The 16,511-nt window shown below is 49.9% G+C and overlaps 1 protein-coding gene across 1 annotated transcript in view; it reads right to left on the reverse strand.

Annotated features, from left to right (window-relative positions):
• Nucleotides 1-4,338: 4,338 nt before the first annotated feature.
• TTC29 (tetratricopeptide repeat domain 29) overlaps nucleotides 4,339-16,511 on the reverse strand; it is a 159,591-nt gene continuing 147,418 nt past the window's right edge. The window contains exon 10 of the mRNA XM_054392242.1: nucleotides 4,339-4,937. Coding sequence (XP_054248217.1) covers nucleotides 4,339-4,937 — 599 coding nt within the window. The remainder of the gene's footprint in view (nucleotides 4,938-16,511) is intronic.

Raw genomic sequence — 16,511 nt, forward strand, 5'->3', positions numbered from 1 at the left:
TCCGCTGTATCGCTGTTCTAGCCCAGACTTAAGTTCTGTACGTGACCCGATTTCGTTGGTTTGGGTTTTGTTTAGGTTCGGTTTGATTTTTTTTTTCCCCCTGGTTAATAGGAGGTTTATTTATTCTAGTAATGTACTAAGTTATTTTAAAATGTTGTTATATCGTCTTTCATTAAAAAAAAAAAAAAGAAAAAAAAAATTTAACGTTTTCTTGGCAAAGCGCGTTTGCTGCTGCTGGTTCCCCACCGCCCGCCCCTTGCCCCGGGCCGTGAGATCCATTCAGAACCTGCAGCAAGGTGAGGGGGAGGGGGGGATGGGTCACAGCCCGCTAACCGACTGCGGCCCCCCCAGGAGCTAACAGCCCCACCGACAGCTCCGCTCCGCGCCCCTTCCCTATCATGGGTGACCCTCGTGCACATGGTTGTGATTGAGCGTGGAGGGGTACGGGTTTGGGGGTGTCCTCGTCGAGTGCCCGCTACCCTAGCGGCTCTGCTCCCAGCATGGGGGAGTGCAAGGTGCCACGTAAAAAGAGAAAAAAAATAAAGGGGGGAGAGGGGGATAAGAAAAAAGTAATTTCCCCGCGTGGCTCTCACAAAAGCCGGGGAAACCCGACGGCGGGGAGAGGGGGGAGAGAGGATCATACACCGACGGCTATTAAATATTCATATTTCCGCCCAGCCACCAGCTCCAGATGCATCTTCAAAGCCGCCCGGACACGCCGAGGGTCCCGGGGCGGTGGCTCCGCGGGTGGGGAAGGGGCAAGGAGGCAGCGTCTCGTCCCCTGGCCAGCCCAGGAGGAACCTCCCCGTTCCTGGTCCTTGTCGCTGTCGTTACCCCGGGTGCGCATCGCGGCTCGTCTCCTCCTCCAGCCGCTGCTGGGTCTACAGGCGCAGGGCGGCTTTTGAGGGAGGAGTGATGCTGCCCTTGCAAGGAGCCTGCACACTCTTGCGCGCCCCGCCGACCGTCCAACAGCCGGCCACCGATCACCCCAGCTCTCCGCGGGCTGCGCAACCTCCGCGGCCGCGGGGTCGTTTTAACAGGCGTGGAGCTGGGTAGGGAAGAAAGCGGTGGGTCAGGAGGCTGGGGAGAGCCGGTCCGGCGGGAGCAGGGACCAGTTGGACCCCTGAAAACAGCAGAGCACCCCCCCAAAACCGTCAGTAGGGCGCAGGCGGCGACCAGCCCCTGAACCGCTGTTTCGCCCTCTTAAATGAGCCATTCACTTAGAGGCTATTACGGGCGAATTAATAAATTACACAGCGAATTATTAAATCCAGATAATTACAAGGAATAAGTAAGTAATCATTAGTTATCTCAGCTAATTACTGTGGGTCAGAGCGAGCGAGAATGTGAAATCCTCCTCGGGAATTGAAATTAACTTTGCACAGTGAGTCTCTCTGCTTGACATCCCCAGTCTGTAGGCACATGGCAGCTCCCCTGTGAGCTCGGCTTTCTATTTAACTTGGAGAGAATGGAAATAAAATTAAGTGGCGATGTGATAATAGGAAGCTGCTTAGAAAGCAAACGCAGTGGGTTTTTGGTGTTGGTTTTGTTTGGTTTTTTTTACCTTTTCCTGCCTGGAGACAGACTGCTCTCTCGTTTCCCAAATTAAAAACCTGGGGGCAATGAGTGGACTTCTCTGTACCTGCCTGTCCCACACATGCAGATTATCAACAAACGAAAATGTACGAAAGAACTGGGGTGGGGACTTCGAGCAGAGGCTCCCGGGTTGCGGGAGAGACGGGGTGAGCAGCGGGGCAGCCCCTCCACTGAGGTCGGCACTGCTGCCCCGGCCGGGAAGGTCCGAGGCTTTGTTTTGGGAGACAATAAACTGCCGAGCCCTAATGAGGGTCCTCGACTCTCCCCTTGATCTTTCGCCAGATCTCTCCAACAGCTAATGTTCTCCCCCACCCCTCCCAGCCCCACCACGCATCTATAGCATCACTTCCCGGCTTTCCTTTACGTGCATCTTTTGTAAGCAGCGGATCTATAGGTGCTGATGCTCATGCTGCCCTCGCAGGGCTCTGTCCGCATTAAAACAACAACAACAACAACTGCTGCTGCTGTGCGCGCAAGTCGAGGAAAAAGATGTAGGCTTCTTTGCCTTTATCAATTGCAATTAGGTGGACAGTCTTCCCCCTCTTCCCTTGCTCCAGTCTGGGATGATAATTAAAATTTAATGAAGCCTGGGAGCAGCAGAGCTCTGTCTGGGGGCTGTGGAATAGAATATTTTAACTGTACATTTACACCAAGTGTCTGGCTTCAAAGACGTGACTGCTTTTAATCTCGAATTAGAAAACCACAGACCTGAAATTAAATATTAGCCACCATCAGCTCCCCTTCCTTCCTGCCACCCCGTCACGCCCGTGTTTGCCTGCCTTGCCCCACGACACGCACACTCTCTGGTCCCCGGTAACACTCTCCCCTCCCTTCCCCCGTCAATAATAGATGACTTTGATGGGGTGAAGATTTTTTTTTCTTTAATAGGGTTAATGCAATATTAATTGCTTCTAGCTGCTATAAGAATGCGCCGCGTTTTTCCAGGAACAAATCGATGGATCGGGGCAGAGAGCTCGGAGCAGGAGGCACTACTCCAGGGCCTCCCGGGTGAGTACAGGCAGCGGCAGGGCCCTCCGCGCCCGCTCAATTCCCGCGCCCCTTCCTGCAGGGGAAGACCGGAAGGGAATCGACTGCTTTTCTCCCAAAATCCCCTCATGAGAAGGGGGAAGGAAAGAACTTCAGCCAACCTGTGACCCCCCCCCCCCCCGGTGGCGGCGGTAGCAGCCCCCACCAGCAGCCCCCTTGCTCCCAAGACAGGCCAAGGCGCTTGTGGTCCCGACCGGTGACCGAGGAAGGGTGGGAGGACGGGGGGGTGGGGGTGGGGTGGTGTGTCAACATTCTCCTCCTTTACTGCCTCTCCCTTACTGCCCCCACTTTCTTGTTATTGTTACTTCGGCAGGTGAGGCCCCCCATCCGCGCCCTCCCGGAGAAGAGAGCCAGGAGCTGGCAGCACAGAAGGGGAACGCCGCAAAGGTAAATCCGCGGTTTGGAAGGCGAAGGGCACCCCACAAACAAGCGGGACAAGGAGGACCAAACAGCCGTAAAAATATACTAGAAAACTCCGCGGCTCCCCACAGCCAGCTAGAACCCTTCCCGCGGGGGAGGAGGTGGGGGAGGGGGTCGATGCTGACCTGCTCAGATGGCTCCTCCGTGCCAAGAGCAGCCCTCAGTCCGGGCAGGCAGGGTACCGGAGGTGGTGGTGGTAGAAGGTTACACCTTCACCGCCCCGGGGCTGAGCGCCCAGCTGGCACTTGTTGCCGAAACAATTAAAGGCAAGGGGGGGATGGGGGAAATCCTCAACCACCTAAACCTGCCCCAAAACTTAACCCAACCCCAAACCAGACCAGTAGAGGAAGGAAGGCCTCTGGCAGGAGCGAGGAGCGCCGGGCAGCAGCTGGGACAGACTCGGAGCGTGTGTGTGTGTGCAAGGGGCCGGCTTCGCAGCTGGGTCCCGCCTCGGCTCTGCCGGGGTGGGCTGCACCGGACCCATCCCCTGCGGGCGCTTGGCACCGTCCTCCCCGGCGGGCAGCGCCGGCCCAGCACCTCCACAGCCAGCCCCAGGGCTAGATCGACCTTCATCCTCATCTTCCTTGGCCGCCGGGCACACGTGGGACGTGGGGGGCAGTGGGGCTGGTACCACTGCGTGCGGCGTGGAGGGGGGAGGACCGAGGCAGGCGCAGCTCCCCGCGGTGTTTCCGCGGCCCGTCCGGCTGCGGCATGGCTGAGCAGCGCGGCGGGGCTCTCTTCGCCTCCCCGTTTATACAGAACAGGATCATTTACATAAAGTCCTTAAGGCAAATAACTGTTGGGGCTCTAATTTATATCTGATCGAAAATTAGCCGTCATTATGCGCTCCATTAGCAGCGTCTTTAATGTGCTTCTAAGCACCATTTGTCAAGCGGCTTGTTAATATCCTTCAAGTCTTTAAAGTTGAGAGCTCATTAAAGAGTGCGCTCTGTTATTGATGTAATTTAGATGAGTTTGGAAGAGCAAGTGAGCTGCGGACAACCTGGAGGAGCGGGGTGGGAGGCTGGAGCTCCCCCCAGGGCTGCGGAACCTGCATTTCCAGCCCCTTACCTTGGCGAGGGGTCCTGGCCGGGCACTGCACCGGGGGGCTGTTGTGTGGGCTCGGGCTCGGGCTGGGGCATGGGGCACTCCCGGCAGCAGGGTGCCGGATGGAACACATTTCTTTTGGCTAAAGCGGAGCAAAGCTGCTGCATGATGCGCAGAGGCGATGCCGCCGTCTCTCCCCCTCCATCGAAGAGCATAAAGGCCAATAAATTACCTCCTTTGCTCAGATGGAAATCCATCTATTCTGTCAGTTTGTTCCTCCGCTGCGCTGGTGCAAAACGACGAAGCCGACCCAAGAGGCTGGGCTGCGGGGAGCTCACCGTCAGGTTTCTCCGGGACTCCCCCGGCCCTATGCAGCGGCGGGTCCCGTCCGCCTCCAGAGACCTGCTCCGCCCCTCCCCGCCCGAAATCCTGCTGAAAACCCGGCGGGGAGGAGGAAATCCCGGCTGAGCTCTGTGTGTACCCCCCTTTCCCTCCCCACGGCAGTGCAGAGTGGAGAGCGGCAGGGGTATTGCGGGGAGGGTCCTCCCCTGCGCCGCTGTCCCCGGGCTTCCCCCAGGCGAAAGCAATAAAGCGGGTAATTAGAGTGCTAAAGACGGATGTAAATAACGGCGAGGAGGTGGCGGTGACAGCCGTGCGGCAGGGCCGGTGTCCTCCCCCCCGGGGAAGTGGCAGAGAGCTCCGCAGTGCCAGCCCCCGTGGCCCCAGGCAGAGACACCCGCTGCTCCGGCAGCACTTAGGCAGCGGTGGGGAGGGGTTCGGCAATTCCCTCCCCCGCAGAAGGGAATTCTCAGCTCTGAGAGAGGCCCCTTTGCAAACGGGAAGCACCCCAGATCGAATGGGTCGGGTTGAGGGCAGGGGGGGGCTGCATGGTGAGGTGGGGAACAGGTGCAGCCTTTCAAATGCCACTGCAGCTCAACAACCCCCTTGCACAGATACCCCCACCAAGGGCTCTAACTGTCTCTCCGGCCTGTAGCAAAGGGGTATCTACATCGTGGCATCATCCCAGGGACATGCTGCCGGCCATGGAAACATTCACCTCCTCTCTAGCCAGGAGCAGGATGTGTAAGTAGCCACAGCTCATCCGAGTCCTCCCCACCTCTTGGGCAGTGAGCGTGCTGGGGGTATCCCATCTGTGTGGGGCAGGGTACATACAGCCCTGGCTGCCATATCAGGAAAGGCTGTTCCTGAAGAGCTGGACACAATTGCAGATCACAGAGTCATCACTGCCAACGTGAGCCCCCTCCCAGAGCCACCACCACTGTGCTGGCCCCAGATGCTCTCTGGGCAGAGGAAGAGAAAAATACTTTCAGGACCATAAGTGAAAGCATTACCCTGGGTGGGCAAAAGTACAAGACACAAAGGGCCACAGAAGGCCTGATGCTGATGCATTTAATCATACCTGCAGATGTGCCTGTAGTTATTGCCTCCAGGAGCACACAGGAGATGGAGCACAGCAGCACGCTGCTGCACATGTGGCTGGTGTGTGCTTTCCTTATCCATCTGCACGTGGCATTTGGGGACTGAGTCCTTGCAGGGCCTGTGTGAGCATACATGCATGGCCTGCTGGATTTGAAGAGGGCTCACTGTGTGGTGGAAAGCCCTTCCTTACCCATTCGCTCACTGCTCACTTTTCTTCTGCCTGTGACACCACATGATTTTGGAGGGAAAGCTGTAGAAGTAGGTGGGATGAACTTAATATGGAGACCACGTTTTGTCTGGGGGGAGGGGGGACCCTTTACAGGGAGATTGCCTTGTCTGTATTTAGCAAAGCCATTAAAAAACATGTCAAACATAGCTGGGCAAGTAAGCCCATGTCAGATGGGAGGGAAAACCATAGAAAAACCTCCTCTTATGACTATCACAACATTTTTTTTGGTAGCAGTCGCAGTTTCTAACCAAAGGAAAAGCAGCTCAATTTCTTGCCTTATTTTGCCAGATGCTATGCAAAAAACCCCAAACACCAAAACCCTCAAAAACAATTTAAAACAACCAAAACAAACAAAAAACCCCACCCAACCAACAACAAAAATAATCCCAACCAAACCCAAACCAAACCAAACCAACACCACACCCAAAAAAGCAGGTGTTACTTTTTGAAACAGTTTTTATATCCTCAGTTGCAGTCTCTTTCCTGACCCCTCTTCATTGGAGAAATACAGGTTCTTTAACAATATGTTCTTAAAAGGCAGCACCTTTAAAAATGCTGTGAATGGAGAAGCTTGGTGCCCTGATTACATACAGGTGATGGCTACAACCCTTTCCTCTGGTCCTTCCTGGAGAAGGGGGCATCACCACGGGCAGGCTTGGCTAAGATTCCCTCGCTAAGTACTGCAGCTCCACTGACACAGCCAGGGAGGCTGCCTGCTTCCCACTACCCTCCTTGCCTGACTGCAATTTAAAGTACTTTTCCCTTCAGTTTCTATCCATAGGAAGACTCAAGGTGGATGCCAGCAGTGTGCTGGGGGTGGTGGAGGGGTGACCTAGCCAGTCCCTGTTTCTCTGCCCCACTGTGCTGGCCAGTGCCCCCCGGCAATGGCCACGGCCTGGGGACAGTACCTGCTCCAGACAGGCAGTGGGGCTGTGCCCACATGGTTTTGGGGAGGAGGGGAATTAGCAGTCATGCAGTGCCACTTGGCCCCAGGGCTGGAGAATGGTTCCCAGCTGGTTCTGCAGACTGGCAGGGATGCAGCCACCAGAGACCAGCCACCAGTTATTTAAAGCTTTTTTCCCTCTTCATAAAGCCTCTTCTCTGCTAGGGGCATAGGGCTGTGTTTCATTTGGATACATGAGTCAGTGCCTCTCCCTTCAACCTGCTGAGCTGCTTTGTCCCCCTGAATTAGCCAGCATTACATTGAGCTCACTGAATAGTTTGGCCTGGAGCCAGCCAGCTGATGGGCACTTGCCCAGACACAGGTCTGGGAGTCAGCAGCACCAGGACTTGCTCTGCACCTTGCCAAGGATCTATTGCTCCCACGGATGAGCCGTGAACAGCTCTGTATGCCAGAGCAAGGACAGAGTCAAGCAGAAGCTGGACCTAGCAGCTATTCACCTGGGCAGCCCACGGGGATGAAGCACCAGGCAACCTGGAGAAGATGGGGAGAAGGTTTTGCTGTTTTAGACAGCTGTTAAAATGTTTTCATTTAATCAGCCACGGCGTGTACACCTCAGCTAAACAGCTGGCACCCGAGCTGATATGCAGGGATGTGTAATTTTGATTCCTACCTTTCTGTTTCAAAGCTGTGTCGTTTTGAGCACTTTGATCCAAAGACTAAACTTCTCGTGGCATATTTATGTAGATGACATTTTCATTCCCTCCTTTTTTTTTTTTTTTTTTTTTTCAAAACATCACTGACAAGGTTCCCAGTGCCAAGGCAGCAGCGCTCTGTGAAGGAAAACACACAGTCCAAACCCTCAATGCCTACATGTGCTGCAGGATTCCTCTTGCAGGGTTATAGAATCATAGCATTGTTAGGGTTGGAAGGGACCTCAAGGATCAGCCAGCTCCAACCCTCCTGCCATGAGCAGGGACACCTCACACTAGAGCAGGTTGCTCACAGCCACATCCAGCCTGGCTGCAGCAGGGATGAGGCTTCCACCACCTCCCTGGAAAAATTGTGCCAGTGTCTCACCACCCTCATGGGAAAAAATTTCTTCCTAACATCCAATCTGAATCTACCCTTTTCTAGTTTTGCTCCATTCCCCCAGTCCTATCACTCCTTGATACCCTAAAAAGTCCCTCCCCTGCTTTCTTGTAGCCCCCTTCAGATACTGCAAGGCCACAAGAAGGTCTCCTTGAAGCCTTCTCTTCTCCAGACTGAACATCCCCAACTCTCTCAGTCTGTCTCCATAGCAGAGGAGCTCCAGCCCTCTGATCATCCTTGTGGCCCTTCTCTGGATGCCTTCCAGCACCTCCAGAGCCTTCTTATAATAGGGGCTCCAGAACTGGACACAGTACTCCAGGTAGGATCTCATCCCAGTGGAGTAGAAGGGGAGATTAAACTGCCATAGCAGTGACAACACATGGAGGAGAGCATGCAGAAAAGAGAAAACCCCACTGGGAGTGTGTGGCAGTGTATTTAACATTCTGTCCCAATGGAAAATGGAGTGGCTGTCTTTTTTAGTATTTGTAAGGATTTTTTTTTTATCCCCTAGAGTTTATTTTTAATGTTTTTTTTTTTTTTCTTCTGGGTCTTTATGGCAATTTAGTGCTTTCTGTCCCTTTCTCTTCTAGCATCAGAGTGCTTCATGGTATTTATCATACTGGTCCCTAGAATATCTCCAGGAGCATCTGTGTTTAGCTTGTATAAATCCATCAGTTGCTCCATTACCTGATAGTCATCAGAGAAATCAAGAGAGAAGATCCATGGGCTGAAATGAAAATGGATTTAATGAAACAACAAAACTGGTAACAATACCAAATTAAACTATATAAAGCTCTACTCAGCCTAGTGAAGGTACAGCAAGCACAAGAAATAGGAAAGCAGTCCTTGGGAGAAGACAGAAGATCAGGAGAAACCTGAGCACAAACCTTCCCCATGCTCAGCAAATTTCCCCTTTTGTACTCATGGTCTGGGACACAGCTGTAGCCAACTCAGGTCAGCTGTCCTGGCTGACTCAGAACTGTTAATGGCCTGCAGCCCATGGCTGGCCTGGGATTCTGTCCCAGCAAAACCAGTACAAGGAGGCAGGGATGTGTTGCTACCCCACCTTATAGCATAGGAAAACAGAGAAGTTTGGGATGAATGAGGAACCGTAAAGAAATCTCCTGCCAGGGGAGACTCTGTCCCACCTGACAGCACCTCCAAAAAAAGGTGCTTAAATATTTTACTGCCAGGGTGCTGGGAATATGAAATGTCCAGTGAAACACCTACTCACCTTGAGCTACAGGAAGAAGTGGTTCACTTCCCTAGCAGCAGCACAGCAGCTGTTTTTCAAACTCAGCCTCAGAGGGGAAAGAGAGTGGCAGTGGAATGGTAAGAGCCAGCTTCCCTTGGATTTGGGTCTCTTGGTTGGGCTCCCTGGTGTTAAATGAGGTCCAAACTCTGACTGATGCTTTTCCTGAGGATGGAGCATTAATAAACCTCTTGCCTGGGGCAGGCTCTCTGGCATGTGTGTGATTTTCTGCCTTTTCCCTTGTGTGTGGGACACACATGGGGTCTGTGCCCTCTGTCAGCTGCTTCGCTGCACAGAATCTGTGGGGATAGATTTACAGCTAAGCCCTTTCCCTGTCTGTTCCTTCAGCTTGAATTGGGCTTAAAACAGTTTTAAAAGCAGTTTGAGGCTGGGGGAGGCACAGGCAGAGGGACAAGCAGACAGGGACAAACTTTCCTCCTGAGGAAACCAGGCTCCTACCCATGACTGAGCCATCTGTGAAAGAGATGCTGCTCAGGTAGACACTTCAACACCTGGGGTAACACGTTCAGCCTTTTCTGCCCCCCAGGGCACTTCTGTGGCAATGGTTCTCACCCTTCTGATGCAGCTGAATGTGGCTGTGCTGTCTGAGAAAGGCTTTTAATTATGTTGGACCTCCTGCACGTGGACACGTGAACACAAAGCACCCTGTTAGCCACATGGGAACTGATGCTTCATTTTTGTAGTGACACTGTGGTGACGTCCTCACCAGCAGTTTTAGAAGGTCTTGGACTTCATCTTAAGAAAGCTCTGGCTGATGTTAAGATATAAGCTGAGAGAATTCAAAAGGCTAAATTAAAAAAGAGAAAAATAGTTGCTCTTTAAAAACCAACACAGGCACTGCCAGGGCTATTGAGTTCTCATCTTTAGAAAAGGATCTTGGATTCATACACCTCCAAACCCTGAATCCTTGGGAAGGATGCACTGACACCATTCTTCCCTCCCTTCCCCTTCCAAATTCTCCCATGGTTGTTTGTGAGCACAGCAGCTGGACTGGTTGCTCGTACTGGGCTGCTCTGGTAGGTTTTGCACCAGATGTCACCCAGTGAGATCTCCACCACGTGTGTGTTTTAGGCATCACAATCTGTCCTTGGGCCTTGCTCAAGTAAATTAAAACAGAAGCTCTTTACCACATAATGGTACTCTGCATTCTGAAGGAGGAAAACCCCCTCCAAGTACAAGAGAAAGGACAAATATAGCAATTAATGAGGTTCATTTTCAGCCCAGGCTACCTAGGAAGGAGGTGCTGTTCCACCCTGCAGAACGAGAAGCCTTTCCTTGGTCTGGGAAAACACTGTGCTCAGATTAAGGTCAAATATAATAGACCAACATTCCAGAACATGTGTAGTTCTTTATTTTGAGGTATCTGTAGGCACTGCTGGCTGGCATTTCATCACACCTCAATCTTCTTTCTACTGAGGCAGAATCACTCTCAGACACTGTAAAACAACGTTGCTACTGTGCACTCCAGGCAGTAAGCTGTAAATAAAACACACGCATGCAGCCTGATCTTTTTTTTTTTTTTTCTTTTTTTTAAGCCAAACACCAGCTGCAGAAGAGTGTCACACTTATTAGTCATCCCATTGCCCCATGACACCCTCAGGTCAGAAGCACTCCACTTGTCTGAAGCGGAAAACACTCCTGGAGCACAAAACTGCCAGAAGAATATCGACTGCAGTTCCAAATCTAAGCTAAACACAGTGGTACTGTGGCCTTTTCCACACTGCATTTCTGTGGCAAGTTTTCCCATTCTGCATTGTTCAGTCATGTTGGGACAATTTGTTAAATAATGTAGAGGCACTTCATCATGGAACAGCATTTGAGGTGATTTACAGTTCAAGCTTTTAGCAGCACACCTGTAAATTGCTATAAATAATGCTAACCCCTATTAAGGAGACATCAGGGTGCTTCCAGGCTGAGAGAATTAATGGAGAGGCAGTTGTGGATGGTACTGGGTGAAAGCACTGCCAGGTTCCAGCTGATTGGGATGCTCTGATATACAGATCCCCTAACGTGCCCCACAGCCAGGCTTGGAGACGAAGGTTTGAGTTTTTGAAGGGCAGAGTTTGGAAGGCATTTTAGCAGCAGGCTGGTGTGCAGAGATCAGGGATATTCTAGGCTTAGGCACCTTTGTTTTTCTTGAGAGAGTAACAGGACTTCTACAGATCAGCTGTTTGCAGCCAAGTTTAATAGCTCATCATCTTTACTTCTCATCTGTATCCAGCCCTCATTCAGCAGGTAGACAGGTTAGCAATGAGGGAAGGCTCCAGAGCAAAAAAGACGGAGCAAAATCCCAGGGGATAGTGACAGCAAACTCTGCTATCTCAAAGGCTGCTGACAGACACTCCCTAAGTGATCTGCTTTGGCAGAGGGGTTGGACCTGATGATCTCTTGAAGTCCCTTCCAACCTCTGATACACTGTGATACTATGATACTCCTCCCAGGATGGTTGAGTTAGCAGCTTTTGGGTTTTTCCTGTACTACTAAGATTCTGCTGTCCATTGGTTTCCTGTCTACCCAAACTGCTGGTGGCCAAGCTGCAGAGCTGAACTGGAGAATGGGTACAGCTGGTGTCACTTGAGGCTTTCCCCTGTCCCTTGCTGTGACCCTACAAAGAGCTGAGCAATCCTTGTGGGGCTGCACACCCTCAGCTCCCAAAGACTCCAGGTAGGGCTGTGGGCAGCCCTGCAGATCCTGCCCAAGTTAGCTGGGGTTCAAAGCTGCTCTTGCTGCTCTTCATTGTCTTTCATGTGGCAGTGAAACAAAGAGGTGACTTTAACCTCAGTGAAGCAAACTTACTTTTTCAGCAGGGATGGGGACAGGGGACTGTGGTTGCTAAATGGCTTTCTCGCCTGTTGAGATTAATGCTTAGAAGGAAGAGTTTATTTCCTAAGGTTTCCTCTGCTTTCCAGCCACAGCTGCTGGGCTCCTTCATGCTCATCACCATCCTTCAGTGACATGTATGCCTGGGTCAAAAGAAGACTCACACAGGGAAAGAATCATCAACATATTTATTTGTTCATCTTCAGAGACAGCACAAGCATTCTATTTCTGTTAAGCATAGGTGTGGCAAGAGACACTATGAAGTTCTGCTGTCAAAAAAGTCACAGTTTTGGAAAACAAACAAACAAACAAACAAACAAAGAAACCCCCAAACCCCAAATAATTCCTCCTCAAAGCTGAATATTTAAGGCAGTTTGAATTTCCATCAGCAAGTAACAGAATAACAGAACAGCTGGGTTGGAAAGGACCTTTCAAAATCATAGAACCATTAAGGTTGGAAAAGATTGTCAAGTCTAACCATCAACCCAACACCACCATGCCCACTAAACCATGTCCTAAAGTCCAACCCCTGGCTCAGGAGCAGGGACACCTTGCATCAAGTCTGGTTGTTTGACAACAACTGTCTGGCCACCAGTAAGAGCCAGGAGCCACCACAACCTTTGTGGGAGGATGAAAGCAAGGCTGGAAAAGATCAAGCAAGTCTGAGCTCTCCAGACTCAACTATTTCATTGTGATCCTTCTCAGGAAGAGAAGCTGAAAAGGGGAGGAGGTTCACTCCTTCCTTACTCATGGCCCAGCAGCCACATGAAGGAAGCTGGCTGGCATTTATCTACACGAAGAGGAAGCACTAGCAACCTGAAACCAAAGCAGACCCAATATTTAGGATTAGATTATACTCTAATGGCAACTGTAACCAGCCTCCCTTCCTCCCCCCCCAAAATCCTTATTTGTTAGATTGCCAAACTGATCCAGCTATTGCAAGTCCAAAACCTGGCACCTTGCAGCAGAGCAGCAAACTTACTTGTCCTTTTGCAGATCATGACAAGAGATGTTTTGGGATTTGAAGCTTCAGTCCTACATAATCTTTATCCAGTTTGGAATATTACTGTGAGATAAGACTGTGCTAATGGGGTCTGCCAAAATTCTTCCATGCTTAGTTTAAGCTCCAACAGACAGCATTTTCTGTTGGTTGTCACACAGTGCACCTTCTCAAGGACTTTGCAATGCTAGTAACCAAAAGAAATTATTTTGCAGTAAGTTTCATCTATGCTTCAGTGGAAATTCATCCTCATTCTCTTCTTTGTAGGAGCCATCTTCAGAAATAGCTGACTGAATCTCAGGACAAAGTCACAGAATCATAGAATGGCTTGAGTTGGAAGGGACCTTAAAGATCAGCTAGTTCCAAGCCCCCTGTCCTGGGCAGGGACACTTCCCACTAGAGCAGGTTGAATCACAGAATGTCAGGGGCTGGAAGGGACCTCGAAGGATCACCCAGTCTAGTACCCCTGCCAGAGCAGGATTACCTATACCAGGTCACACAGGAATTAATTCAGGCTTGGATGAAGCTTTGAGCAACCCTGAACTTCTGAAGGCTGCTGAGTTCTTACTTCATGTGTGATAGCTTCAGACTTTACCCTATTTCTTGCATTGTTACATGTTTCTTCCAGTTACATCCTACTTTTTTCCCTAGCAGAAAACTACACTGTGGCTTTAGTAATGCCTATTATCAATGTCATTTATTCCACCTATTATATAGTGTAGATCTTAGTCTACATTTGGATGGCCTGTTTAGAGGTGGATGGATCCCTCCCAGAATGGCAATGACCTTCCTGTGCCTCAAACATTAATTTTCTGAATGGCTTCATAGGTGAAATACCTTATCTGTCATCACACTTAACAAGATATGCCTTACTCCTGGGCAGAAAACATGCTTTTTGTTATTCTAAACAGAATCCTCTCTGAGGCCCAACCTTCCCCTCTGCTATGATTTTTTTGGTCAATACCATCTGGTACATCCACCTGCTAAAGCCCTGTTCAAAAAGCAGCCTAAAGTGCCAGTCTCACTTACCTTAGGCACCTACCTGTAGGTTTGAGAGACATCAATATTACACTTCAGCACCACTCAGAGATTAATCTGCTACACATGTTGGACAAGTCTTTGTTTGGAGACAGGCAGCTGGCATTATAGGCTTGATTGATTTACCTCCTTTCCTAACTTCATTAAAGTTAGCTATGCCTTTAATTTCTCCAAGCACAGAAAAAAAACCCCTTGTAACTGCAATTCACACTCCCTCATGAGCCCTCCTTTCTGATTGCAAAGTCTTTAGGGTCAGGGGATTAGAGGCTTTCTGGAAAAAACTTGGAGGGAGGATTGCAATGATAATGAAGCAGGCAGAGCAGAGAATAATTCTGTTCCATATCAACAGCTCCTTAAAGAAATGAGAGCATCTCTCATGTAAAGAGACAAAGGACAAAAGTTCCATTACACTAATCTGAGCTCTGATCTCAGCAGATCTTAGAAGCAGGACTATGGCTGGCAAAAGCTCACCAAAGTAGAGCAAGAAGCAGTAGTAATTCAGTAAGTGGTGATTTTTCTTCTGAAGAAGTACTGAGTCGATGCTGCAGCCAAGCACTGTGCTTTCAGCTGGGTCATGCAAGGTGTTACCCCGAGGCCAGCCCATGACCCAGGGAGCTCTGATTGCTCAGAGGTTTATTTCAGGGTATGTCCAAAGTATGATGCATGGAACAACTTTCTGCCTAACCTCCTTGCCCTGTTAAATTGAAGGGGAAAGCAAAGTCTTTGTTTTCCTGCTGAAAAAGCCTGCAAGGAGAAGATCACCTGTTTCTATCAGACAGACAGGCCAAATCCTTCCTGGGATGGGAGGCAGGTATCTTTAGCTCAATAAAGACTATTTTTTCCTGAAGCTTCCTGACTCTGAAGAACACAACTTGCATTTACATTATTATAGGATCTCCTTCTCTACTCTGCTCTGGTGAGACCCCACCTGGAGTACTGCACCCAGTTCTGGAGCTTCCACTACAAGAAGGATCTGGAGGTGCTGGAATGTGTCCAGAGAAGGACCACGAGGATGATCAGAATGCTGGAGCTCCTCTGCTATGGAGACAGACTGAAAGAGTTGGGGTTCAATCTGGAGAAGAGAGAAGGCTCCAAGGAGAGCTTCTTGTGGCCTTCCAGGATCTGAAGGGGGCTACAAGAAAGCTGGGGAGGGAATTTTTAGGATGTCAGGTAGCAATAGGACTAGGGGGAATGGAACAAAACTAGAAATGGGGAGATTCAGATTGGATATCAGGAAGAAATTCTTCCCCAGGAGGGTGGTGAGACACTGGAACAGGTTGCCCAGGAGGTGGTGGAAGCTTCATCCCTGGAGGTTTTTGCAGCCAGGCTGGATGTGGCTGTGAGCAACCTGCTGTGGTGTGAGGTGTCCCTGCCCATGGCAGGGGGGTTGGGACTGGCTGAGCCTTGAGGTCCCTTCCAACCCTAACAATTCTGTGATTCTATGACAAAAGCTCCCTGATTTTTATTAAAAGCTCTATGACTTAAAAAGTATCTTTAAAAAGTATGTGAGAGCTGATGCTCCAGAGGATTAATTTGTGATGGCTTTTCCCACCAAGGCTGTCACTTAGTAACAAGGGCAGACTGGCAAACATTAGTGATGCTCCTGGATGCTGTTTAGTTTAATTGCACAATAACTGCCTGGACATCCATACAGAATGCTCAGTTTCTGCAGAAATGGATGTGAGGCTAATAAACCCTTAATGATTCAGAAACCTGCCCTTGAACCCTGGATAATTTGCTTTTCTAGAATGTTTGCTTGGTTCATGTTATTTTTTTATATTTATATATACATTGCAGATGACACCAAGTTAGGTGGTAGAAGCCCCATCCCTGAAGACATTCAAGGTCCAACTTGATGGGCCCTGAGCAACCTGATCTATTTGGGGATGTCAATGCTTACTGCAGGGGGTTGATCAAGATGACCTTTGAGTGTCCCTTCCAACCTGATGCATTCTATGATTATTTTTTTTCTGAGAGGGATTTAAAGAAAGCTCTCCAGAGACACTTAGAACTTGGTCTTGCAACTTCACAGAATCACAGAATCACAGAATCATTGAGGCTGGAAAAGACCTCTGAGATCATCAAGTCCAGCCTATGACCCCACACCACAACATCAGCTAAACCATGCCACCAAGTGCCACATCCAAGCTTTTCTTGAAGACCTTCAGTGATGGTGACTCCACCACCTCCCTGGGCAGTCCATCCCAGTGCCCAATCAGCCCTTTTGTGAGGAAGTGCTTCCTAATATCCAACCTAAACCTCCCCTGAGGGCACAGTTTCATACCATACCCTCTTGTCCTGTCACTAGCTGATTTGGAAACCTTCATGGATTTACATTCAATAGACACAAAGGATGGTTAATACCTCAGCAGGAGGATCTTGACACTTTAGAAGACAACAAGAATCAGGGGCACAAATACAAACTTTCTATCTTGTACTGCTCTTTTTCTTTTGCATTTATTTCACTGACACCAGCTATTTTTGTTGAAGCCACACTTCAGTCTTGAAAGGACTTGGAGCTCTCAGATATTAACACTGCAGCACTGTGCTTCCATTTAATTGACAAATTCCCTATCAAAATTCCTAGTTTGTTGCATGACTCTTCAAG

This window comes from Indicator indicator, chromosome 25, assembly GCF_027791375.1.
Source record: "Indicator indicator isolate 239-I01 chromosome 25, UM_Iind_1.1, whole genome shotgun sequence".
Classification (NCBI taxonomy): domain Eukaryota; kingdom Metazoa; phylum Chordata; class Aves; order Piciformes; family Indicatoridae; genus Indicator; species Indicator indicator.